Source organism: Vulpes vulpes, chromosome 12 (genome assembly GCF_048418805.1).
Source record: "Vulpes vulpes isolate BD-2025 chromosome 12, VulVul3, whole genome shotgun sequence".
NCBI classification, from domain to species: Eukaryota; Metazoa; Chordata; class Mammalia; order Carnivora; family Canidae; genus Vulpes; species Vulpes vulpes.
This window is the reverse complement of record NC_132791.1, coordinates 73270388-73295488: the sequence shown is the minus strand read 5'-3', so window position 1 is coordinate 73295488 and position 25101 is coordinate 73270388. Positions and strand designations below refer to the sequence as shown.

General features: G+C 42.1%; 1 protein-coding gene and 1 long non-coding RNA gene across 2 annotated transcripts in view; one reads left to right on the top strand and one right to left on the bottom strand.

The window, feature by feature from the left end:
* Positions 1-23744, top strand: part of LOC112912224 (uncharacterized) — a 71549-nt gene extending 47805 nt beyond the window's left edge. The window contains exons 2-4 of the long non-coding RNA XR_011995623.1: positions 18641-18810; positions 19150-19367; positions 23471-23744. This is a non-coding gene — a long non-coding RNA (uncharacterized lncRNA). The remainder of the gene's footprint in view (positions 1-18640; positions 18811-19149; positions 19368-23470) is intronic.
* On the bottom strand, positions 1111-17867 carry LOC112912222 (immunity-related GTPase family M protein 1-like). The gene is made up of 2 exons (XM_025988971.2): positions 17428-17867; positions 1111-6540 (listed from the first exon to the last, which is right to left on the bottom strand). Exon 2 carries the CDS (start codon positions 6517-6519, stop codon positions 5326-5328), a length of 1194 nt encoding a protein of 397 aa, XP_025844756.1. The 5' UTR covers positions 6520-6540; positions 17428-17867; the 3' UTR covers positions 1111-5325.
* Positions 23745-25101: the final 1357 nt, after the last annotated feature.

The window sequence follows — 25101 nt, the reverse complement described above, 5'->3', positions numbered from 1 at the left end:
CCTCACATGGCCTTTCTATGTGTGCATCCCTGGTGTCTCTCCCTTTTCTAAGGATGCCAGTCCTATTGAATAGGGTCCCATCCATCTGAGGTCAGTTAACTTTCATTATCTCCTTAAAGAACCTCCTATAAATACAGTCACAATGGGAGTTAGGGCTTCAACATAGGAATTTGAAGAATTTGTACTTCTGAGAATAGATGTAGAGAGACAGGATATGAGGTGAAGCTTGTGGGAATATTCAGTGATATAAGAAACCTCTACTTCCTAATTTGGGAGTTGAGTTCACAGGTATTTATATCTTGCTTTATTCTGTGTGTATGTATGGGAGTAATATATATCCTACTGTAGCTAGCTGCTGAATCCATAAACACTTAGAAAATGTAATAAAAGACAATGCCAAGGGTGAAGAACATTGTCAGCAGACATTATCTTTTTCAACAGACTATATTTTAGAGCAGTTTTAGGTAAACAGCAAAATCAAGCAGAAGGTTATGTACCCCTCGCCCTCACAGAAGTACAATCTCCCCACTGTCAACAACTCACACCATTGTACCATTCATGAATCAAAACTGACCCATCTTTATTTCTCTATGCCCATAGTTTACATTGAGTTCCCTCTTGGTGTTGTATATTCAATGGGATTTGACAAAAGTATAATTTATCCACCACTGATCCACCACTATCATGTCACACAAAGTGGTTTCACTGCTCCAAATGGCCTCCGTGCTTCCCCAATTTATCCCTCCCTCTCTTGAACCCTTGGGAACCATTGGTATTTTTATTGACTCTATCTAATAAAAGCTCTATTGGCTTTTTCAGAATGTTATACAGTTAGAATCATGCAGTATATAGCCTTTCCAGATTGGTTTCGCTCACTTGGTAATATGCATTTCAGTTTCCTCCATGTCTTTTCACATCAGCTGTCATTTAAGGAGCCTTCTGAATGCTTAATGGTAAGTGGAAGTCCTTCAGGTCACTAGTCCCTGGTGACACTTCTGAACCCTTAGGTGACCATCCAAGGAATGAGTATGGAATTGGCATTGGGCATGCTGGAAAGAGATAGATCTTCAGAGTTCTGAGAGAAAATAATGTTGTATCCAGAATCCTATAGTCAGTTAAACTATTTATTGATAAAGTGATCACAAAATAAAGACATTAATTGGAAATATGAAGACTCAGAAAGTTTACAACACAGAGAACTTTTTTCTCACTTTGAGAATGGATGCAATGTAAATGAACAGAGAATCCAAGAAGCACCAGCCCCACCAAAGTAATGAACAGATATGAGTGAGGCTTGTGCTTCAGGCTGGGAGAGCAACTAGTCCAAGTGAGAATGGGCATTGGATGCGTTACACAGAGCAACTTCAGCAAGAACCCTAGCCTGCTCTTCCTCAAGGAAGTGCTCAGATTCTACTGTCATTTACTCTCCCTCCCACTACAAAGCATCACTTTCCTTTTTTCCCTGCTTTTTATTCTTAAATATAGAGCTTCAAACTAGATAACTCTGTGTGGCCTGAAGCTTGATGAAATGGCCTGTGAATGTTGGCAGTGGCTGCTCCTTCAGTAGAAAGCAGGGAAGGATATATCCAGGGGTCAAGGAGGGAAGAGCTGTGATTGAAGTCCTCCTTCATGCTGAGTCCATGCAGGAGTAAGTATCACAGAGGGAAGATGTTACTCACAACTGCCAGTTCTGTAAGGAGCTTCTTGTTGGTATTATCTGTTATCTGTTGTGGAACAAATACCCTCAAACTTAGTGGCTTAAAGCAAGTGTTTATTTGCTGACTGTTTCTAGGGGTCAGAAATCTAGGAGCGGTTTTAGTTGTGTGGCTCTGGATAAGGGTCTCTCCTGAGATGTTGGTAGTCAAACTATTAGCTGGGCTGGGGCTGGATGATTTACTCTCAAGATGACTTACATGGGTAGCTGTTAATGCAGGCTGCCTCTGTTCTCCTCCACATAGTCTCTATTCTTTAGGGCCTCTCTAGGGGATTAGTTTAAACTTTCTTTTTTTTATAATAAATTTATTTTTTATTGGTGTTCAATTTGCCAACATACAGAATAACACCCAGTGCTCATCCCGTCAAGTGTCCCCCTCAGTGCCCATCACACATTCACCCCCACCCCCCGCCCTCCTCCCCTTCCATCACCCCTAGTTCATTTCCCCGAGTTAGGAGTCTTTATGTTCTGTCTCCCTTTCTGATATTTCCCACACATTTCTTCTCCCTTCCCTTATATTCCCTTTCACTATTATTTATATTCCCCAAATGAATGAGAACATACACTGTTTGTCCTTCTCCGATTGACTTACTTCACTCAGCATAATACCCTCCAGTTCCATCCACGTTGAAGCAAATGGTGGGTATTTGTCGTTTCTAATGGCTGAGTAATATTCCATTGTATACATAAACCACATCTTCTTTATCCATTCATCTTTCGATGGACACTGAGGCTCCTTCCACAGTTTGGCTATTGTGGACATTGCTGCTAGAAACATCGGGGTGCAGCAGTCCCAGCGTTTCATTGCATCTGTATCTTTGGGGTAAATCCCCAGCAGTGCAATTGCTGGGTTGTAGGGCAGGTCTATTTTTAACTCTTTGAGGAACCTCCACACAGTTTTCCAGAGTGGCTGCACCAGTTCACATTCCCACCAACAGTGTAAGAGGGTTCCCTTTTCTCCGCATCCTCTCCAACATTTGTGGTTTCCTGCCTGGTTAATTTTCCCCATTCTCACTGGTGTGAGGTGGTATCTCATTGTGGTTTTGATTTGCATTTCCCTGATGGCAAGTGATTAAACTTTCTATGGTTACTGGACAGAGAGAGAGAGGGAGAGGAAGAGGGAGAAAGAAAGGGTGAGATTGGGGGATAGAGAGTAGTAACAGGGGTAAAAGAAAGTGAGTGTGTGAACAGAGAGTATTTATAAGACAGGAGCTGGAGACTTCTCATAACAAAATTTTGGAATTCTTGGACATTCCATTCTTGCTGCCATATTCCATTAGTCACTCCAGGGAAGGATTAAACAAAGCCATGAAAATAGGAGATAATGTTGGAGGCCATCTAAAAGTGCCTATCACTGACCTAAGGGCAGGTCTAGGTTGTGTTTTCCATTTCTATTTGATCCCACCCCTGCTGAGATTCCCTGTGACACTGAGGAGGAAGCTTTCATCAAAGGTTCTGATCACTTTGTCTTCTTGATTATCTCTCCTAATTTGTCTTTGACTGCTTTTCTATGTTAGCTTCTTATGTGGTAAAATACATGGTCTCAAATTCCCCAGTAGACCTCAGGCTTTCTGGTATTTGGTGTTGACCTGGTTTTCTTCTTGGCTCAGCTATGGGAGGCTCCAGTGGGTTTGAGTTCTTCTTTACCCCCTCTCATCATGATCATCCAGGAGAAGCAGGTTAGGGTTGGGTTTACTCTAAGAACTCTGCACCTATAACCACTGTGACCTCTAAAATCCTTTGACCACTCATCTACAATTCTCTCCCTCTTACCTCATTCTCTGGTGATCTCAGGATGCAGGATAATGCTGTGTATAGGACTGTAATCTGTTTCCTGAATTTTCTAAAGGAAAACTGAACAAGGTGAATTGAAAAAGAAAGATGCAACTATGCCTTCAAGGCTTTCATGTGATTGCAGGTTTCTCCCAGCAGACTCTTCCTTTTCCACTGGATGGACAATCTGAGGACACTCACTTTCTGGTGAAGCTGTCTTTCAGTGTTATCCCTTCTTATCCATGAAAAGAAGGAATGATAATACCAAACATATATAGAATTACATGCTTAGCACCATTCTAAGTCCTTTATGCTTTAACTCATTAAATCTTCACATTGCCTGGATGTGGATGGATACATTATCACCATATTAACTATTGGGAAACTAAGACAATGAAATGTCAGCTGACTTGCCTAAGGTCACACAGCAAGGGCATGCTGGAGCCAGGATTTGACCATAGGATTCTTAACCACTCCATTATGCCTCTTTCAGTTCACTTCCATTCAATGCTAATTTCACTCTCCATCCCAGTGAATATTTATGATAACTTCTGATAAACACTCTTTTTTGAGCAGAAGTCTGAAGATTGTCCAAAATTTTACACATTGGGCTAGTTCAGATGTCTACCAAATCCAGATTGGACTCCACACTAGGGGAAATATTCCCAGGTAAATAGAGTAAGGTGATGGTGGTGATGGGGAATGATGCAGGGAAGGACAGTTGCTCTTGTGAGGACTGAATAATTCCCACAGTGGTGAGAACCCAGTTATGATACTTCTCCACCAGGAGGTGGAGAATGAGGTTTCAAATTTTATCTGAAAAAATTGTTATAAAAAGCCATTTTTATTACTTATATGCCCAGCAAGGAGAAAAATCTAGATCTAGGGTCTGGAATGGTTTCCAATTAGGAGAATTTTCATAGAGTCTATATAGTTTCGGTTAACTGTATAAATAGTGAGATCATAGACCATGGGTTAGTTCCCTCAAAACTGATGGTCAGATTTAGTTTCCTTTGACCACATTGGGGGTAACTTTGGCAAATAACACAACATAACAGATAACCTTAAGTGAAAAAGCATTTCTCCTTAGCAAACATAATTTAATAGGTACTACTTCCTATGACAAGCCTACTATCAGCATGTGTAAGTGAAGAGCATGAGACCTCTCAGAGGTGTGAGGGTCAGTGTTTGGTATTTACAATAGTCAGGTTTACTTTTCCACTCAACAATTTTCCCATGCCAGTAATAGCGACCCTTCAGTCTATCTCCTGTATCCTTTTTTGGATAAAGTGATATGGGCATCTACTGAGGGGAGTTATAAGGGCAGAGCTTTAGAGAATACCAGACTGGCCTTGGATCCTGGCACCATTACACAATACTTTTCAGAGAACAGCTAAACAGATACTCTCCATCATGTTTCCCTAAAGGGAATATCCCAAAGGATGTTCTGTCCTCTGCCTCTAGGTGTGCCTCTATAAGTCCATGGACCGAGAGGTGAGAAGTGAAGGAACAGGGGCAAACCAAGAGGCCTGGGAAAAATGATCCTAACATTAAGTGCTATGGGGATGTCAGAATGAGACTGTATGTCACACTGTGCAATTTGTTTCCACCTTTGGATCCCAGCTCATTTAATAAATGATAAGAAGTAGGGCGTATTTGAAAGTTTGCTGAGATATGGGTTCAAAATGATCTAGTCAGCTCATTTACATTAAAGAACTAAGAACTGATAAAAGTGGAAGTAACTGAGCTTGACTGAGAATTCAGAAAGGGTACAGTGTGAGGAGAGGACCTCAGATGTCCTGACTTTCTCCAAGAAGGATCTTCTGAGACCTCACTGTTTAGATGATGGCATCTGCCAGAATTTTCTTCAGTATGGTCTTGGTGTCCTCGGCAACTATTTCAAGGAGGTGTCCCTGACTCCACCATTTAAGGTAGTGGATACCAGTGGTACCTAAGATTGGGATGTAGCTCAGAACTGAATATAAGTAAGAGGCTGCATTACAATTCATCCATGATAATGCCCAGTCCCAGGCTAGGGCAGTGTGCAGATCCTGAGACTTCATGATGGCCTTGTACTCCTCCCTGGGTTTTCCCATACTTTGGGCCACCTCCTGGAGAGAGTCATCATCCACACCAAAAAGCCTGTGGTAGGCATTCAAAAACTCCCCAAGATCATTTGCATTCTGGATGCCAAGGATCTCCTGGAAAGACTCTGAGCCTATTTGCCCCTGCAAAGTGGTCACTTTGCCATTAATGACCTTTTCACAGGTGTGAGTTAGGTTCTCTAGGTGATCACGGTACCCAATGTTAGATATGTCTCTGTGCAAGCTTTTCCTGAGCTCTGGGAAGTCATGCAAGAAGGGGTTGAAGCTGGAGACCAGGAATATGATGGGTTCACACACTCCCTCCTTGTGGAGAGTTTCCCTGATATTCTCCCGGATATTCTGCAGGAGTTGTTCTTCTGAAAGGACACGTGTACTGAGGTCTCTGTCCAACTTGGTCCAGACGATGTAAAACCTCTTTCCTTGTCCCTGGATGATTTTGACAAGCTTCACGAGATTCATGCTGAACTGTTCGGATGCAATGATGATGAAGAGGTCATACTTACTAAACTGCATTTCCTCCAGATAGGTCTCTAGGCTTTGGGTGGCAGCGCCTGTGCCAGGCAGGTCCCACAGCTCCACATTGGGGATGTCAGAGAAAGAGTAGCAAGTGGGAATCTGGGTGGTTCTCACCACCCCTGTGGGAGCTGAGTCCTCTTCATTGTGCCCAATTTTCCGCAATGCATTGATGAATGTGGACATGCCATTGCCAGAGTCCCCAGTCACTGCAATGCTTACTGGGACACTGGATGCTGTCTCCAGGGTCTCCCTGACCACAGAGACCATGTCCAGCAACTTCCCTTCTCCCAAGGCTTTTTCTATATTCATGGCACCCGATTCAGATAAGATGCTCCCACCCTTATGGTATGGCACAGTAGAAGTGAAGGATGTAGGTGATGGAGTGTGAAGGGACTGGGTGGGCTGTGCCATGTATCTGATGAGTGCAGTAACCTGCAGAAATAGGAAAAACAGGGGAGTTAGGAGGGCTAGGCACACAGGGTGAGAGAGGAATCATCAGATTTTGTATCCCAAATGGACGGTAACAGTTCCATATTTAACTCATTGTAAAGACCTTCAGATGAGAAACAGCAAGGCTCTGCAAAAGTGTTTGATAGTGTCTCAAAAATCTAAGCATATTATTCAGCCATAGAAAACAAATCCTATCATTTGTGACAACATGGTCTTTGAAAGCATCATACTAAGTAAAATAAATCAGACAGAGATATATGCTGAATGATCTAACTGATGTGTGGAATCTAAAAGTAAAATAAAATAAAATAAAATAAATTCATAGAAAAAGAGATCAGACTTGGGGAGAGGTGGAGGAAGTGAGTGAGAGAAGGGGAGATAGGAGGAAGTGTCCAAAAGGTACAAGATTTCAGTTTTAAGAAAAGTAAGTACCAGGGATGTAATTTACCACCTGATGACTACAGATAACACCACAGGATAATTTATAGGAAGGTTGTTAAGGGAATAAACCCTAAGAGTTCTCATTACAAGGAAAGCGTCTTCTCTTTTTTCTTTCTTTCTTTTTTTTTTTTTGTATTTTTATGAGATGATAGATGTTAGGTGAACCTGCTGTAGTAATCATTTCACAATATATGTAAATAAAATCAACATGATGTATGCCTTAAACTTACAGAGAGATGTATGTCAATAATATCCCCATAGAACTGATAAAATAGTTTAAATAGAGTCACCAAATGATGCAGCAATTCCACTGCTAGATATATACTCAAGAGCAGTGACAACATACATCTATGAAAAACCTGCATGCAAATATTCATAGCAATATTATTCATAATAGCCCTCAGGTGGAAAAAGCACAGCTGTCCACCCACTGTTCAATGGATCAACAAAAGTGGTCTATCCATACAAGAGAACAGCATTTGGAAAAAGAAAAACGAAAGAAAGATGAAGTAGTGATACCTGCCACAACATGGATGAACCCAGAAACATTATAAGCTCAGTGAAAACAGACAGCCCATTGCATCATGTATTATATGATTCTATTAATGTGAAATGTCTAGAAAAGGCAAATCCATAGACATAGAAAATATATTGGGGATTTCCTAGATACGTAGGACATTGATTTGAGAGGCAGCAGTCAAGAAATGCAGGATATATTTTGGATAATGAAAACTTCTGAATTTGATTATGATGGCATTATAAGTTTGTGAATATATTGAAAGCTATGAAAAACTTTAAAGGCCCAAATTGAAGAATGTGTAAATTATATCCCCATATTAGGAGATTCGTACATGTTAGTGACTCAGAAGAGGAATGCCATGCAGCTGTGGTGCCAGTAGGTAGCACCAAAGCAGGTTACAGATGTGAGTGGCCTTGCACAGAAGAGCATTATGAGGGTCTCTGTGTCAGGAGTCAGGCAGGTGCAAGTACTCCTCTGCTCCAGCTGAATGAGTAGGATGTCCCACTGGGGAGTCAGCAGGGCATTAAGTAAGCTTGTGACAATACTAAATATCCTTCAATCCTGGGGACCCACACATCCTCATTGCATATGTCTTCAGAGTCAAGAAGAATTTAATCACTTTTGGTAACAGTGAAAAGTACATCTTCTTTCCTCTCAAGATGCCTGGGTGAACATCTGTCTTTGGCTCAGGACTTGACCTCCCCGGACTGGAGATCAAGTCCTGCACTGGGCTCCCCGTGGGGAGCCTGCTTCTCCCTCTGCCTCTCTCCTGTGTCTCTCATGAATGAATGAATGAATGAATGAATGAATAAATAACTTTTTTATGGTGAAAAAATTTATATTTAGATTTATAGCTGGCTGGACTCAGTTTAGATGATCCCAATTTTGTTGGCAACATCCAAAGCATCATAGTCAGGAGCCAGTAGAACATATGCTTTCTTCTCTCCATCAGGCCTGATCAAGGTGTTGCCCTTGGCCACATCAATGTCATAGAGCTTCTTCACAGCCTGTTTGATCTGGTGCTTGTTGGCCTAGACATCCACAATGAACACAAGTGTGTTGCTGTCTTCTATTTTCTTCATGGCTGACTCAGTAGTTAGGGGGAACTTGATGATGGCATAGTGATCAAGCATATTTCTCCTGGGGGCACTCTTTCGAGGATATTTGGTCTGTCTTCGGAGATGCAGGGTCTTGGGTCTTCGGAATGTAGGTGACGTGCGGATCTTCTTTTTTTTTGTGACTGTGCACACCTTTCAGCACCGCTTTCTTAGCTTTCAAAGCCTTTGCTTTGGCTTCAGCTTTGGGAGGGGCAGGGGCTTCCTTCTTCGCCTTCGTTGCCATCTTTGTTAAGGAATCTAAATAAATAACTTTTAAAAAAAGAATACCAAACCCAGAAACTGACCCTCAACTCTATGGTCAACTAATCTTGGACAGAACAGGAAAGTATATCCATTGGAAAAAAGACAGTTTCTTCAATAAATGGTGTTGGGAAAATTGGACAGCCATGTGCAGAAGAATGAAACTAGACTATTCTCTTACACCATACACAAAGATCAACTCAAAATGGATGAAAGATCTAAATGTGAGACAAGAATGCATCAAAATCCTAGAGGAGAACACAGGCAGTAACCTCTTTCAACTCAGTCACAGCAACTTCTGGCTAACCACATCTCCAAAGGCAAGAGAAACCAGAGCAAAAATGAACGATTGAGACTTCATCAAGATAAAATGCTTCTACACAGCAAAGGGAACAGTTAACAAAACTAACAGGCAACAACCTACAAAATGGGAGAAAATATTTGCAAATGACATATCAGATAAAGAACTAGTAACCAAGATCTATAAAGAACTTGGCTATAACTCATCTATTTGCTGTCTACAAGAGACTCATTTTAGACAGAAGGACACCTACAGCCTTAAAAAAAAGGTTTCCTCAAAAGAAAGCAGGGGTAGCCATCCTTATATCAGATAAACTAAAATTTACCCCAAAGACTGTACTGAGAGATGAAGAGGGACACTATATCATACTTAAAGGATCTATCCAACAAGAGGACTTAACAATCCTCAATATATATGCCCTGAATGTGGGAGCTGCCAAATATATCAATCAATTAATAACTAAAACTAAGATATACTTAGATAATAATACACTTTTACTTGGTGACTTCAATCTACCACTTTCTACACTCGATAGGTCTTCTAAACACAACATCTCCAAAGAAACGAGAGCTTTAAATGATACACTGGACCAGATGGATTTCACAGATATCTACAGAACTTTACATCCAAACTCAACTGAATACACATTCTTCTCAAGTGCACATGGAACTTTCTCCAGAATAGACCACATACTGGGTCACAAATCGGGTCTGAACCGATACTAAAAGATTGGGATTGTCCCCTACATATTCTCAGACCATAATGCCTTGAAATTAGAACTAAATCACAACAAGAAGTTTGGAAGGACCTCAAACATGTGGAGGTTAAGGACCATCCTGCTAAAAGATGAAAGGGTCAACCAGGAAATTAGAGAAGAATTTAAAAGATTCATGGAAACTAATGAGAATGAAGATACAACCGTTCAAAATCTTTGGGATGCAGCAAAAGCAGTCCTGAGGGGTAAATACATTGCAATACAAGCATCCATTCAAAAACTGGAAAGAACTCAAATAAAAAAGTTAACCTTACACATAAAGGAGCTAGAGAAAAAACAACAGATAGATCCTACACCCAGCAGAAGAGGAGAGTTAATAAAGATTCTAGCAGAACTCAACGAAATCGAGACCAGAAGAACTGTGGAACAGATCAACAGAACCAGGAGTTGCTTCTTTGAAAGAATTAATAAGATAGATAAACCATTAGCCAGCCTTATTAAAAAGAAGAGAGAGAAGACTGAAATTAATAAAATCATGAATGAGAAAGGAGAGATCACTACCAACACCAAGGAAATACAAATGATTTTAAAAACATATTATGAACAGCTATACGCCAATAAATTAGGCAATCTAGAAGAAATGGATGTATATCTGGAAAGCCACAAACTAACAAAACTGGAACAGGAAGAAATAGAAAACCTGAACAGGCCAATAACTGGGGAGGAAATTGAAGCCGTCATCAAAAACCTCCCAAGACACAAAAGTCCAGGGCCAGATGCCTTCCCAGGGGAATTCTATCAAACGTTTAAAGAAGAAACCATACCTATTCTACTAAAACTGTTTGGAAAGATAGAAAGAGATGGAGTACTTCCAAATTCGTTCTATGAAGCCAGCATCACCTTAATTCCAAAACTTGACAAAGACCCCACCAAAAAGGAGAATTATAGACCAATATCCCTGATGAACATGGATGTAAAAATTCTCAACAAGATACTAGCCAATAGGATCCAACAGTATTTTTACAAGACTATTCACCATGAGCAAGTGGGATTTATCCCCAGGATGCAAGGCTGGTTCAACACTCATAAAGCAATCAAGTGACAAATCATATCAACAAGAAAAAAACCAAGAACCATATGATCTTTTCATTAGATGCAGAGAAAGCATTTGACAAAATACAGCATCCATTCCTGATCAAAACTCTTCAGAGTGTAGGGATAGAGGGAACATTCCTCAACATCTTAAAAGCCATCTACGAAAAGCCCACAGCAAATATCATTCTCAATGGGGAAGCACTGGGAGCCTTTCCCCTAAGATCAGGAACACGACAGGGATGTCCACTCTCACCACTGCTATTCAACATAGTACTGGAAGTCCTAGCCTCAGCAATCAGACAACAAAAAGACATTAAAGGCATTCAAATTGGCAAAGAAGAAGTCAAACTCTCCCTCTTCGCCGATGACATGATACTCTACATAGAAAACCCAAAAGCCTCCACCCCAAGATTGCTAGAACTCATACAGCAATTCGGCAGTGTGGCAGGATACAAAATCAATGCCCAGAAATCAGTGGAATTTCTATACACTAACAATGAGACTGAAGAAAGAGAAATTAAGGAATCAATCCCATTTACAATTGCACCCAGAAGCATAAGATACCTAGGAATGAACCTAACCAAAGAGGTAAAGGATCTATACCCTAAAAACTATAGAACACTTCTGAAAGAAATTGAGGAAGACACAAAGAGATGGAAAAATATTCCATGCTCATGGATTGGCAGAATTAATATTGTGAAAATGTCAATGTTACCCAGGGCAATCTAATAATCTAATCTAATCTAATCTAATCACGTTTAATGCAATCCCTATCAAAATACCATGGACTTTATTCAGAGAGTTAGAACAAATTATTTTAAGATTTGTGTGGAATCAGAAAAGACCCCGACTAGCCAGAGGAACTTTAAAAAAGAAAACCATATCTGGGGGCATCACAATTCCAGATTTCAGGTTGTACTACAAAGCTGTGGTCATCAAGACAGTGTGGTACTGGCACAAAAACAGACACATAGATCAACGGAACAGAATAGAGAACCCAGAAGTGGACCCTCAACTTTAAGGTCAACTAATATTCGATATAGGAGGAAAGACCATCCATTGGAAGAAAGTCTCTTCAATAAATGGTGCTGGGAAAATTGGACATCCACATGCAGAAGAATGAAACTGGACCACTCTCTTTCACCATACACAAAGATAAACTCACAAGATTCCATCAAAATCCTAGAGGAGAACACAGGCAACACCCTTTTTGAACTTGGTCACAGTAACTTCTTGCAAGATACATCCACGAAGGCAAAAGAAACAAAAGCAAAAATGAACTATTGGGACTTCATCAAGCTTTTGCACAGCAAAGGATACAGTCAACAAAACTCAAAGACAACCTACAGAATGGGAGAAGATATTTGCAAATGACGTATAAGACATGAAGAGAAATCTCACAGAGGAAGACATAGACATGGACAACATGCACATGAGAAAATGCTCTGCATCACTTGCCATCAGGGAAATACAAATCAAAACCACAATGAGATACCACCTCACACCAGTGAGAATGGGGAAAATTAACCAGGCAGGAAACAACAAATGTTGGAGAGGATGCGGAGAAAAGGGAACCCTCTTACACTGTTGGTGGGAATGTGAACTGGTGCAGCCACTCTGGAAAACTGTGTGGAGGTTCCTCAAAGAGTTAAAAATAGACCTGCCCTACAACCCAGCAATTGCACTGCTGGGGATTTACCCCAAAGATACAGATGCAGCAAAACGCTGGGACTGCTGCACCCCGATGTTTCTAGCAGCAATGTCCACAATAGCCAAACTGTGGAAGGAGCCTCGGTGTCCATCGAAAGATGAATGAATAAAGAAGATGTGGTCTATGTATACAATGGAATATTACTCAGCCATTAGAAATGACAAATACTCACCATTTGCTTCAACATGGATGGAACTGGAGGGTATTTTGCTGAGTGAAATAAGTCAATCAGAGAAGGACAAACATATGTTCTCATTCATTTTGGGAATATGAATAGAAGGGAAGGGAGAAGAAATGTGTGGGAAATATCAGAAAGGGAGGCAGAACATAAAGACTCCTAACTCTGGGAAGCAAACTGGGGGTGGTGGATGGGAGGAGGGCGGGGGGTGGGGGTGAGTGGGCGGCGGGCAGTGAGGGGGGCACTTGACCTGATGAGCACTGGGTGTTGTTCTGTATGTTGGTATATTGAACACCAATAAAAATAAATGTATAAGAAAAAAAAAGAACTTGGCAAACTCAACAGTGAAAGAACAAGTAATCCAGTTGACAAATGGGCAGACGACATGAACAGACATTTCTCCAAAGAAGACATACCAATGCCAACAGACAGAAAAAAATGCTCAGCATCACTGAGTATCAGGGAATTATAAATTAAAACCACAATGAGATACTGCCTCACATCTGTCAGAATAGCTAAAATGAACAAAACAGGAAACAACAAATGGTGAGGATGTGCCTAAAGGGGGACCCTCTTGTATTGTTGGTGGGAATGCAAGCTGGTACACCCTCGATGGATAACAGTATGGCGATTCCTCAAAAAGTTAAAAATAGAGCTACCCTAAAACCCAGCCATTGCATTACTGGTTACTTATCTGAAAGATACAGATGTATCTTGCACCACAATGTTTATAGCAGCAATGCCCACAATTGCCAAAATATGGAAAGCGCACAGATGTCCATGGACAGATGAATGGATAAAGAAGATGATACGCACACACACACACACACACACACACACACAGTGGACTACTATTCAGTCATCAAAAAATGAAATCTTGCCATTTGCAATGACGTGGATGGAACTAGAGTGTATTATGCTGAGTAAAATAAGTCAATCAGAGAAATACAATTGTCCTATGATCTCACTCATATGTGGAATTTAAGAAACAAAAGAAAGGATCATAGAAGAAGGGAGGGAAAAAATAAAACAAGATGTAATCAGAGAGGGAGACCCACCAAGACTTTTAGCCATAAAAAACAAACTAAGGGTTGCTGGAGGGAAGAGGGGTAAGGGGATGGAGTTACTGGGTGATGAGCATTAAGAGGGGCATGTAATGAGCACTAGGTGTTATTAAAAGACTGATAAATCACTGAACTCTACCTCTGAAACTAATAATACACTATATGTTAATTAATTGAATTTGAATAAAATAGAGTAAATAAGATAAAAAAGAGAGGGAGGCAAACCATAAGAGTATTAACTATAGGGAACAAACTAAAGGTTGCTGGAGGGAGGGGAGTGGAGGGATGGGCTAAATCTTTGATGGGCATTAAGGAGGGCACTTGTTTGGATGAGCACTGGGTATTATATGCAAGTGGTGAATTACAAAATCCTATCCCTGTAATTAATAATACATTATGTATAGGGCAGGATGGTCCTAGTTAATGTTGAATCTCCAGCCTTGGGCTGAGGGTTGGCTGGATGCTGAGTGCTTCTCCTGGGGATGTGTGTCCACTTATTGCTATCAACTGCTATCAACTGCCATTTACCCCTACCTCAATACACCCTTCCTAATTTGGGAAGAGAATGAAAATCACAGTCCTCTGTCACCTCCCATCCTCACTACACGTTAAGGGAAACTTACTGCCTCACAAGTATGAGGAAAAGTCCTACAAAATGTCCCCAATTTTCAGAAACTGCTGCAAGGAACTTGAACCCCACCCCCTCCTTGGGAGACAGATCCCTAATGAAATGATAAGGAGATGCTGGGAGTTCAGAGGGAGGAAAGCTGATGGATTATGATGTGATCACCTTCTCATCTGCTTGGAGACCAGAATCCCTTGAGGTCTCTGCCCATAAAGTCTTCAAGGCTCCCCAGCGGCCCCTGGACAAACTCGAAATGCAATAGGTTGGTGAGGGTGATGTCTACTCCTGCAGGAGTGGAGGCACCCTGACCTGGCTGAGGGGGTGAACAACATGGTGGTGGGGGCAGAACATGCATGGACAAAGCTGGCTAAAAGCTAGAAAGATAGGGCCTTGGCCTGGGACAGGCTGGAGGAACATTCTGGAATAAGAATACCTAAGAGTAGCCCTCCCTTGCCCTTATGCTCAAAGCCTACTTTAAGACCTCTCTTGACCTTTCCCAACAATAGCCCAAGTTTATGGAGTACATAGAGGTTCCAGGAGGCCTCAACTGCCATCATGGCTCCAGGGAGACAATCTTCTGGATGAATCCCAGGCTCACTGAGTTGATTGTGTGAAGGGCTTTCTTCTGCCCCTGAGCATACTTTGGATTCTGGTTGCCTGTAAGTTTGCCCCTAGTATAGGATAGAGAAAGCTGGATGTACTAATTGGCAGGCCAGTGAGGCCTAGGAGATCCAGAACATAGGAACTGGGCTAGAGCCCTTCAATCCTTTCCCTGGTTTGTTTAAATCCCATCTCAACCTCCACATGTATCCATTTCACCTTGACTTCTTATGTATTAGATTGATTGAAAAAAAACCCTGTCTTTTCAAAAGGTTAAAGTCCCAGAAAGTATTTTGTTATCCCATGTTAGATGCTTGGTATCTTAAAAATATACACATAGGTCTTGGCACTTACAGTAAATTATTCCCTAGGCTCTGCCTGGTGCCCTTAGTGGCCAACAGATATGGGACACATTTCTGTTAGATGAATGAAGCACAATGTACCATTGCATATCTCCCACTTACTGGCTGATGGATGAATTAACTTTGTTTCCTAAAGCTGTCATCTGAAATGTTGTACCCAGCTCTGCCACATCCCTTTGGAAAACAAGCAGGGTCTGGGGAAGAGTATGACCCCCCTCACCCCAAAGTAGGCATGGGAAATGAGCATAAACCTACACTTTTCCAGACCATTTCTGTGACCATATCCGACCCAACCATGGACTTTCACATGTCTGCTCACCTGAGCACCTGTGCTGGACTCTATTGTAGGGGTGACTGAGGCCCCACAGCACTATCCACAGCTCCCTGTCCCCCCACTACTTGCTCATCTGGTTCATGCCCTGCACCTCATGCTAGACAACCCTGAACGTGGGACCCTGTCAGGATCCTTTTAGGCAGTACTATGCCCAGGCGAGGACAAGGGTAACTCCATGAGACCATGCAGGTCTTCCAAGAATGGTCAGTGTGCAAGTGTTGGGGTGTGCGAGAGCCTCTAGGGCATTGAGGATAACCCAGAAGTTGAGGAGAGACCATCAGAAATCAGCCTGGGATGTAAGTGGCCCACAGGCTCACTTTTTTGCAGATCATACTCATGTTATACCTCTGATCTCCCCTCTCTGAACAGAGTTTGAAGGTCTCTGAATAAAGGAACATAGGCCTTTATGGAGGGAACCCAGGGAGCAGGTTCAACAAGAAAAGACAGTTGTGCTTGCAAGGAGAACCAGATCCTGTGAGCAGATATTTCAAACTCTTCCGAATGAGACCAGCAGTGAGAGATGCATTTCACATAGGAACTAAGTATCAATTTAGTACACATGCATACACATGAAGAAATATTTTACCAACAATTTGCCTACACTCCATTTTGATCTACTGTATCTATTCCAAATGGATCACTTTTTTGAACTCTTATTATAATGCAGCAAATGGATTTCATGATTTAAGAAGCAGAATGAAAAGCACTCATTAGTGGAATTCCCACACAGGGTCCTATGATAGTTCATGCCATGCCCAATTATGTTGAGCCATGAAGTAGGGATCAGCCATGGCCCAGACTAGAAGTCTGAGATATCAGGAATTTTTGTGAGTTTGAACCCAATGTGAAACCCCATATTTCACCCCCCACTCCCAGTTTATCATCATAGGGAAAGGATGAGGAAAAAAAAATCTACATACTGATTTATTCTAGGAAAGTATAATAGACATCTGCATCACCAATGGGCATGAAGTATAGAAGGACCTGGTCTGGGAAGAGAGTATTCAAGAGTCCACCTCACTGACTTCATCTGTGAAGAATGGAGCTTGTGTCCAGCAACAGGGACAGTTTCTCCAATGCAGATATACATGTGCATTGTTACACATTGCCTAAGGTCTGTTAGGTACTTTGTCCCTGAAAATCCACCCCTAGTCCCTAATCTACAGGGAGGTCCAGGTGGTGCTCCAGATAGACTCTCCCAATCCCAGATTAGCACAGAATTTGCCATTGTCCTATGTTCTACTTAGACTCCAAGAGGATATGAATGGCAAATCCTACTCTCCTTTTCCAAACCTGGTCCCATCAAAGACCCCCACTGCCATGAACAAGGAGATGAAAGGCCCATTGCTTCCACACCGGAAGGTAGAATTGGTTTGGAGCAAACAAAGAGTAGGGGTGCTGAATTTTGTCCCTGAAGAATGTCAGAGAGGGCCCTGCTGTGAATACCACTAAATTGGGTAAGCCAGTCCCCGAGCTCCCCTGCCCTGGTTTCAGGCTCCATCCTTCATGTCTTCACTGCAGCAGAGTTATTAGCCAGGTTGGGTTATAGGAGCTCTCTCACTTACCTGCTCCAGGAAGCACAGGGTGACCGTGATCAGGCAGATGTCAGTGGTCCTCCTGGCAAGTTTCCCCTCCCTGGGGAAGAGTCCAGCCTTCAGTCAGAGACAGTTCCCTCTGAGATTCTCCAGAACTGGTTCCAGGCCCAGATTGTTCCAGAAGGAAGGAAGGGGGTTGTGCTGCGTGGGGTTGGCCTAGGAAGAGCCTAGACAGGAGGGAGAAGAGGAACTGGGAAGGAGAAGGCAATCTTACAGTGTTTTCTGCTTTAGTCCTTTCCTGCTCAGAACTGTGCAATTTCTGAATAAAGCCAGTGGCAGGATCCCAGCCCCAGCACGAAGGACCACAGAGAGGGCTACTTTCAGTTTCTATTCCTGGAAAAGACTCCAGTTCTCAAAATAGGCCTGAACCGGTTTCAGTTTCTTCATTCTAGTGAGTGGGGTGCTGCAGTATTTGCCTGTGACTTATGCAGGGCTATTTGAGTACCTTCAGCCCAGAGGCCCAGGGTAGGGTGGGAATGCTCTGAGACCAGCCGCCTCACACCTGATAATCTTACTTGGAGGCCAGTGCCCTGACCAGTGAGGAGTCCACATTCAGCCCCCTTGAGGCTGGCCCCTCAGATGGGTGCAGACATTGCCTGCAAAGCTGCTCCTTGGGTTGCCCAAGTGCCCAGTTCAAGGGCTAACTCACTTCTGCCCACAGAGATCAGACTGAAGAAGTTACATTCGTGGTAGAGTTCTCTTCCTGACCCCAGCTGTGACCTTCCCTGGAGTTAATGCACCTGCCCCAACCAGGTGAGGGTCTGAACTCAACACAGCTCCCTACTGACTTGGTGACTCTAACAGCTGCTTAAACTCTCAGTGATTATGTTGTCCTCATTCTCATGTGGGAGCTGCAGTGATAGCTCCCCAGGGTGTCTGTGTTCAGGAGAGGGGCCCAAGGGAGGGGACTATGTGACTGTGACAGGGTGAAAAAGAAGATCTGTTTTACAAAGTTTCTGCCAAGATTGTAAATGTCCATAACAAGTTAACAATGTCTCTTCTCATAACAATGTCTCTTCTTGGCTAAGAAATTGTTAATACATCATTGCCATCCTGGATTCCCATCCTGGGTCAGGAAAGCACAGCTGACAGGTTGAGGAGAGGGAAGGCAAGGATTATTTTAGTGAGTCTGTTTCAAGGGACATGCCCAACAATGAGGGCTGCACATGGTCTTCCTGGGTAGGGTGAAGAGAAAGAGGTGGAGCTGCCCTTCTATTTCTGACATCACAGAGGATGTAGAAGCCTAGAAGGTCTGGACTATGCCTGCTCCATCACCCCAATGGAGACATCAGCATGAGCCTTCACTGGACACTCCTACCTGAGGGACATTCAGCTGGATTGCAAATGTCCTGAGTGAGTCCTTTCCTATTCTTGTAGTTCCCCTACGCCATGCTCCTCCATGTAATAGAGGCAGTAGGAGGAAGAAAGAGGAGAGACATCTACTTTTTTCCTGTCCCTACTGCAGGTGTCTCACTCAGTTGGAAGAGAGGCTGCACCAGGGCAGGGGAGATTTCCATTGTACAAGAGTCTGGAGGTTGTATGTTACACTGACTGCATTTGTACTTATCTGAGTGGGACTAGGAGACAAGGGATTTCCTAAGCCATTCATACCCAAGAAGAATTGATCTCCCTTTTCTCTAAACAGAGAAAACATAACAATATTCTTATAAATCATATTTTCTGATTTCCTAGTGTTGACTTAGGAGCAGCAAGTCTGACTCTGGACCCTGAGGCTCCAGCCCACTGGGTTCTGAGGACACTGCAGACCAGAGCCAACCAAACAGCACCAGACGCAGAGTGATTCTTACACACCGCTGGGGAGCAGCCCAACCCTGGGGAGACCCCGAGTGGGAGCTTTCTGTCACCCACTACAAAGGCCCCATCACTTCCAGGGTACCTGAGTCTCAGAGGTATTTCCTACCTTATTACTGAGAGCTGTAATTGTGTGTGTGTGTGTGTGTGTGTGTGTGTGTGTGTATGTGTGTGTGCTCCTCTGCATCCACAGCTAGGTGTCAAGTTCATGTGTGAGCTTGCATCTTTGCCTTGTTTCTACCTGGAATTTCAGGCTCTTGTCCTCTGCTTCCTCTCTGAATGATTTCTCAGTCTTTCTCCCATCATAGCAGTGATTGTCTCTGTATGTCAGACAGACTATTTCTCTGATGTCTCCAAAATATGGCATGAGGGAGAGATTCAGGACCAACTCCACACAGAAGAATAATGCAACGATAATCTGAAAGAGATTTTTCTCTTTATTTATCTCTGAGATGTTTCTCTAGTTTAAATCTTTTACTTACTTGTGTAATACAATGACCACCTACACACTGAACAATCATCCCAGAAATAGAACATCTCTAACAACATATGCCTCCCTCTGTGTTCCTATTCACTCCAGTTCTGTCCACAGCCCCTGGGTAACAATTTCATGCTGTACATGTTTATGATTCCTTTCTTTTATTTGTGATGTTATCACTTACATATGCATGTTTATATAATATATTGCTTAGTTTTCTTGAAACTTTATTTTAGGGGTATTCTATGGGTTCTTAATATTTAATCTCAACACTATACTAAAAGAATGTATGGCTCATGCTTTTCAATACTGTGTAGCTCAACTTATTTATCTGTTCTCTATAAATGCCTATCCTCTCCTTTTTTACAGTCATGAAGACTGCTGCTAGGCACACACATCTACGTGTCTCCTGCACATTTTTGCAAAGTGATTCCTAGGTATAGTGTTACTAATGGAAATGCTGAGTCCTGAGGTGCATGAATGTACCATTTTATAAGATTCAGCTGTATGGTTTTTTCGAAGTGATTGTACTGATTTACATTCCCAGCAGCCATGTTTCAGATTTCTATCAATCTACATTCTCACCAATACCTGATTTTGTCTACCTTTTAAAATTTTGCAATAGAACTAATAATAATATCATCTCACAGTGAAGAGAGATGCATTTGTCTTAGTAGTAATGTGCAGTATTTTCTCTATTTTTATGGCCCAAATATATTTCTTTTTTTTTTTGAGAAAGTTCTGTTCATCTTTTGCCAACTTCCAAGCTGAATTTTTTCCCTTTTCCCTAGTGATTTTTGGAATCTTAAAATCCTTCCTTCCATTGATCCTTAGATGACTACATTTGTGCAAATAGCTTCTCCAGATTTGTGAATATTTTTAGCCTTTTTTTACATTTGATTCCATGAAGAGAAACTTTTCATTTTTATAGAGTCAAAGGTATCACATTGGTCAGTCTGTTTTATACAGCTGTCATCTTTCTATCTTTATACAGGTATCATCTCATTTAAATAATCTTTCTATAAGAGCACCTATATTTCTTTCTACAGTTTCCACTAGAAATTTAGATCTTAAATCCATATGGAGTTGATTATCATAAATGATGTAAGCAGAGATTCAGTAACCTCTGTCCATATGGAGAACCGGTTAGTCCACTCCATTTACTAGATGGTGCCTTCCATATCCTTGACATTCCATGTGCTTCTCCCATGTCTCAGAACTCCCCCACATGTCTGAATCCTATACAGGGCTCTGTGTCCCTTTCTGTGGGTCAGATGGTCTACTCCTGTGCTAGCACCCAACTGTCTTAGATACTATATAGCATGGAAATAAATCTTGTCTGATACAGCAATTCCTCCTATGTCCTTCTAAAGAAATTTTGGTATGTTCCTTTTGATCCTCCACATAAATCTTAGAATCTAGGCACCCTTCTCCCTGCTTGTGTCCCCTTCCTTGGTATATTACCAAGTTTCCACAGAGCCTCTCCTGGTATTTTGTTCATGAGTTGTTCCCATAACCTACCAGGGAAATCTATGCCCAAGTCTGGTGAGGTGGCAGCCAGCAACAGGGCCCCTAAAAATGAAAGAAACAGAAAGACACAGAAAAGTAAGTCCTTCTTCTTCCTGTTGGGAAGTAATTCTCTCATTCACTGGAAGCTTTGGAAACTTGCTCACAGCTTTCTTGTCTATCCCCAGGGCTCCCATGGGAGTCTTGGCTAGATGACCACACAGGATCATCAGAGACTTGCTTCTCATGGCTCCAGTGTCTCTCTTGCCCTCCCCTGCTCCCTGAGCCACTGAAGTCACAAGATCTTCATGTTTCTTTTCCTGGAACTGCTTGTTCTGTTGAGAAACAACAGTTTCTCTTTCACATCCTATAAATGTGGGCCTACAACTATCACCTAACTCTTCCAGAGGGAGGGGCCCAAGTCAAAAGCTATCATTCTTCCTGTTATTTTCACGCTCTACCCAGGCAGGACTTAAGCTCTCCAACCCCTTGTCTGTGTGGTGAGCTCAGGAGCATTCAGGGCCTGCATTTCAGGGAGGACAGGTCTGTGCAATGTTTCTGTGTCAGAGGCTCTGAGGATACTTCATGAGATTCAGCATTTTCTGTTGTGTTAGTGGAAATATGTGTGACCTCTGACATCAGAAACCTATTTTTTTCTTTGGAGCTGGTGAGTGAAGAAACTATGCATGTGCAATGATGAGATACTGGCTTTGAACTTGGAGAACTGAGCAGTAAAGCTGGCAAGTGGAGAGCAGAGATTTCATCCAGCTGCTCATGCCAACCTCTGTGGAGAAGAGAGTACAATTGTCTGAAGATGTCTTTTTTCTTCTTCATTTTTAAAATGTGAATGTTGTAAGAAAATTTGAAGTAAGCAGAATGTGTACTAGATGACTACAATTGGAAACTAAGCCATGTTATCATGGAAATTAGCCATTCATACCATAGAGTTATTTTAAAACTCTGTGAGTTTTCATAATGATAGCAATGCAAAACAATCCTTAGTTGGACACTTTTTTCATCTGTTCAGGCCCTAACAAATTCCACAGACTCAAGGCTTATGAACAGAAATTTATATTTCATACTTCTGGAAGTTAGGAAGAACCAGTTAAAGGCATGTATAGATTTAGGTATTTACTGAGAGCTCATATCCAAGGTGAACATTTCCTCCTGTCACCTCCCATGGCAGAAGGGACTCTGGGGATCTTCTAATGGGACCAGGTTTGGAAAAGGACAGTAGGATTTGGCATTCATATTCTTTTGGAGTCTAAGTAGAACATAAGACAATACAATAGTATATAATAGTATATAAGTGTAAAAATGAAAATTTAAAGAGATAAAAGAAAGAATATAAACAGGCTATCAGAATGGAACAATACACTAAATATTGAGCTTACTTTGGTCTGTTTGTTAGAAGAAAGTACATTCCAAAATTGTAAAGAAAGAAAAACTAAACTAAAAATAAAAATAAATGCATTGAAAGGATTGTAACTGTAAAGATGAAAATTAAAAAAGCCTTTTTAATTTTATTATTTTTTAAAAGATTTATTTATTTGTTCGTGAGAGAGAGAGAGAGAGAGAGAGAGGCAGAGACATAGGCTGAGAGAGAAGCAGGCTTGCTCAGGGAGCCTGATGTGGGATTCTATCCTGGATCCCACGATCATGCCCTGAGCCAAAGGCAGACACTCAACCACTGAGTCACCCTAGCATCCCAAAAAAGACTTTAAAAAGAAATGAGAATATAATAAGACTGGTAAAGAGAACAGAATACTACACTAGATTCTATGTGTATTTTGGTCTGTTTGTTAGAAGTAACTGAATCCCAAGATTCTGAAGAAAGAAAAATTTATACATGTACAAAAATAAGATTAAATACAATGAAAGGATAGCATGTAACTGGAAAATGAAAGTTAAAAAAGACTTAAGAGTTGATAATATAAGAAGTTGGTTGACAAGGCAAGAGAAAAAAAATTAAAATGGAAAGAGTTGGGAAAAAACCCATGAATTCTATATACTATTTACCCCTAGAGCTGAAGTTCTGTAGTTCTGTGTAATCAGTAAACTTGGTTTTAGCCAGGTGGTCTTGTTGATCTTCTGGGGGAGGAGCCTGTTGTACTGATTCTCAGGGGTCTTGGCCCAAGCAGAATTGCACCTCCCTTGCCAGGGGGCCAGGGTAGGTAATCTGCTCCCAATTGCTCTACGTGTCTTTCTTCCCTGAAGGCTTTCTGTGCCACTTTAGAGGATGAGAATAAAGATGGTGGGATTTACCCCAAAGATTCAGATGCAATGAAACGCCGGGACACCTGCACCCCGATGTTTCTATCAGCAATGTCCACAATAGCCAAACTGTGGAAGGAGCCTCGGTGTCCGTCGAAAGATGAATGGATAAAGAAGATGTGGTCTAGGTATACAATGGAATATTACTCAGCCATTAGAAACGACAAATACCCACCATTTGCTTCAACGTGGATGGAACTGGAGGGTATTATGCTGAGTTAAGTAAGTCAATCGGAGAAGGACAAACAGTGTATGTTCTCACTCATTTGGGGAATATAAATAATAGTGAAAGGGAATATAAGGGAAGGGAGAAGAAATGTGTGGGAAATACCAGAAAGGGAGACAGAACATAAAGACTCCTAACTCTGGGAAAAGAACTAGGGGTGGTGGAAGGGGAGGAGGGCGGGGGTGGGTGGGATGAATGGGTGATGGGCACTGAGGGGGGCACTTGACGGGATGAGCACTGGGTGTTTTTCTGTATGTTGGTAAATTGAACACCAATAAAATTAATTTATTAAAAAAAAAAAAAGATGGTGGCCTCCCAATCTCCAGCCCTGGAGCCAAAAGCTCACCCCCCCCCGCCCCGCCCCCAGACTCCTCAGCACCCTCAGGGAAAAGCAGTCAATCATTCCCATCTCCCTGGTCTCGGTCAGCACTCCATGCTCACACAGCCTGTGACCGAGCATTTCTTTCTCAGGAATGTGACTTAGCTCAACTCTGGAAACCCTGCAGACTCCTGCATTACACATCCCTGCCGCTCCTCCTGGGAGTGGGGGGGAGTGTGGGCAGTCTCTCAGAATTTTTGAGGCTTGCTGGGCCCCTGCTGGGAGGGCGGTCACTGGACCCTGCTCCTGTTCCTTGTTTATGGCAACACCTAGCTGAATGCCCACTCCTGGGCTTACTGATTACAGACAGGCTCCTTGCTCCCATTCCTGGGAATTCTGCCACACTCAGGCACCACTGTTCTTTCTGTGATCCCAGGGATCCTGAGACCACTGTCCCACCTAAGATTTTGCCCCCTTTCAGCACCTCAGCACCTTTCAGGCAGGAACATCCCTCACTGGAGCAGACTTCTAAAAGTTCTGCTTTTGTGCTCTAGTGCTATGTCACTTCCTGGTAGTCTGCTTATAGAGGCTCCATTCCCCCCCCAGTTTTTCTTCCCATATATCACCTCGGATTCACTTCTCTGCACTTTCTAGAAAGTGGTCAGTTTTCTATTTGTAGAATTGGAGCAATTCTTTTCTTAGATCTCTGCTTGAGTTTGCAGGTGTTCAGAATGATTCAATAGCTGAATTCCTGGGACCAGACAAAACTAAGGTCTCTTACTCCTCTGCCATTTTGGACTCCTTCCTACAGCTAGCTACTTTATAATCATTGGAATTCTAGTTCCAACATCTTACTTATATCTGTATTGATTAAATTCCTGACTGTATTACCACCTGTTCTTTCCTTTCTGTTGAATTTCTGTCTGATCATTATGTACAAAAAGAAGAGAAAGAAAAGAAAGCAATACCACCACTACCAACATCAGAAAAAAATAACCAAACTAGAAGAAGACAAAAACAAAACCAAAT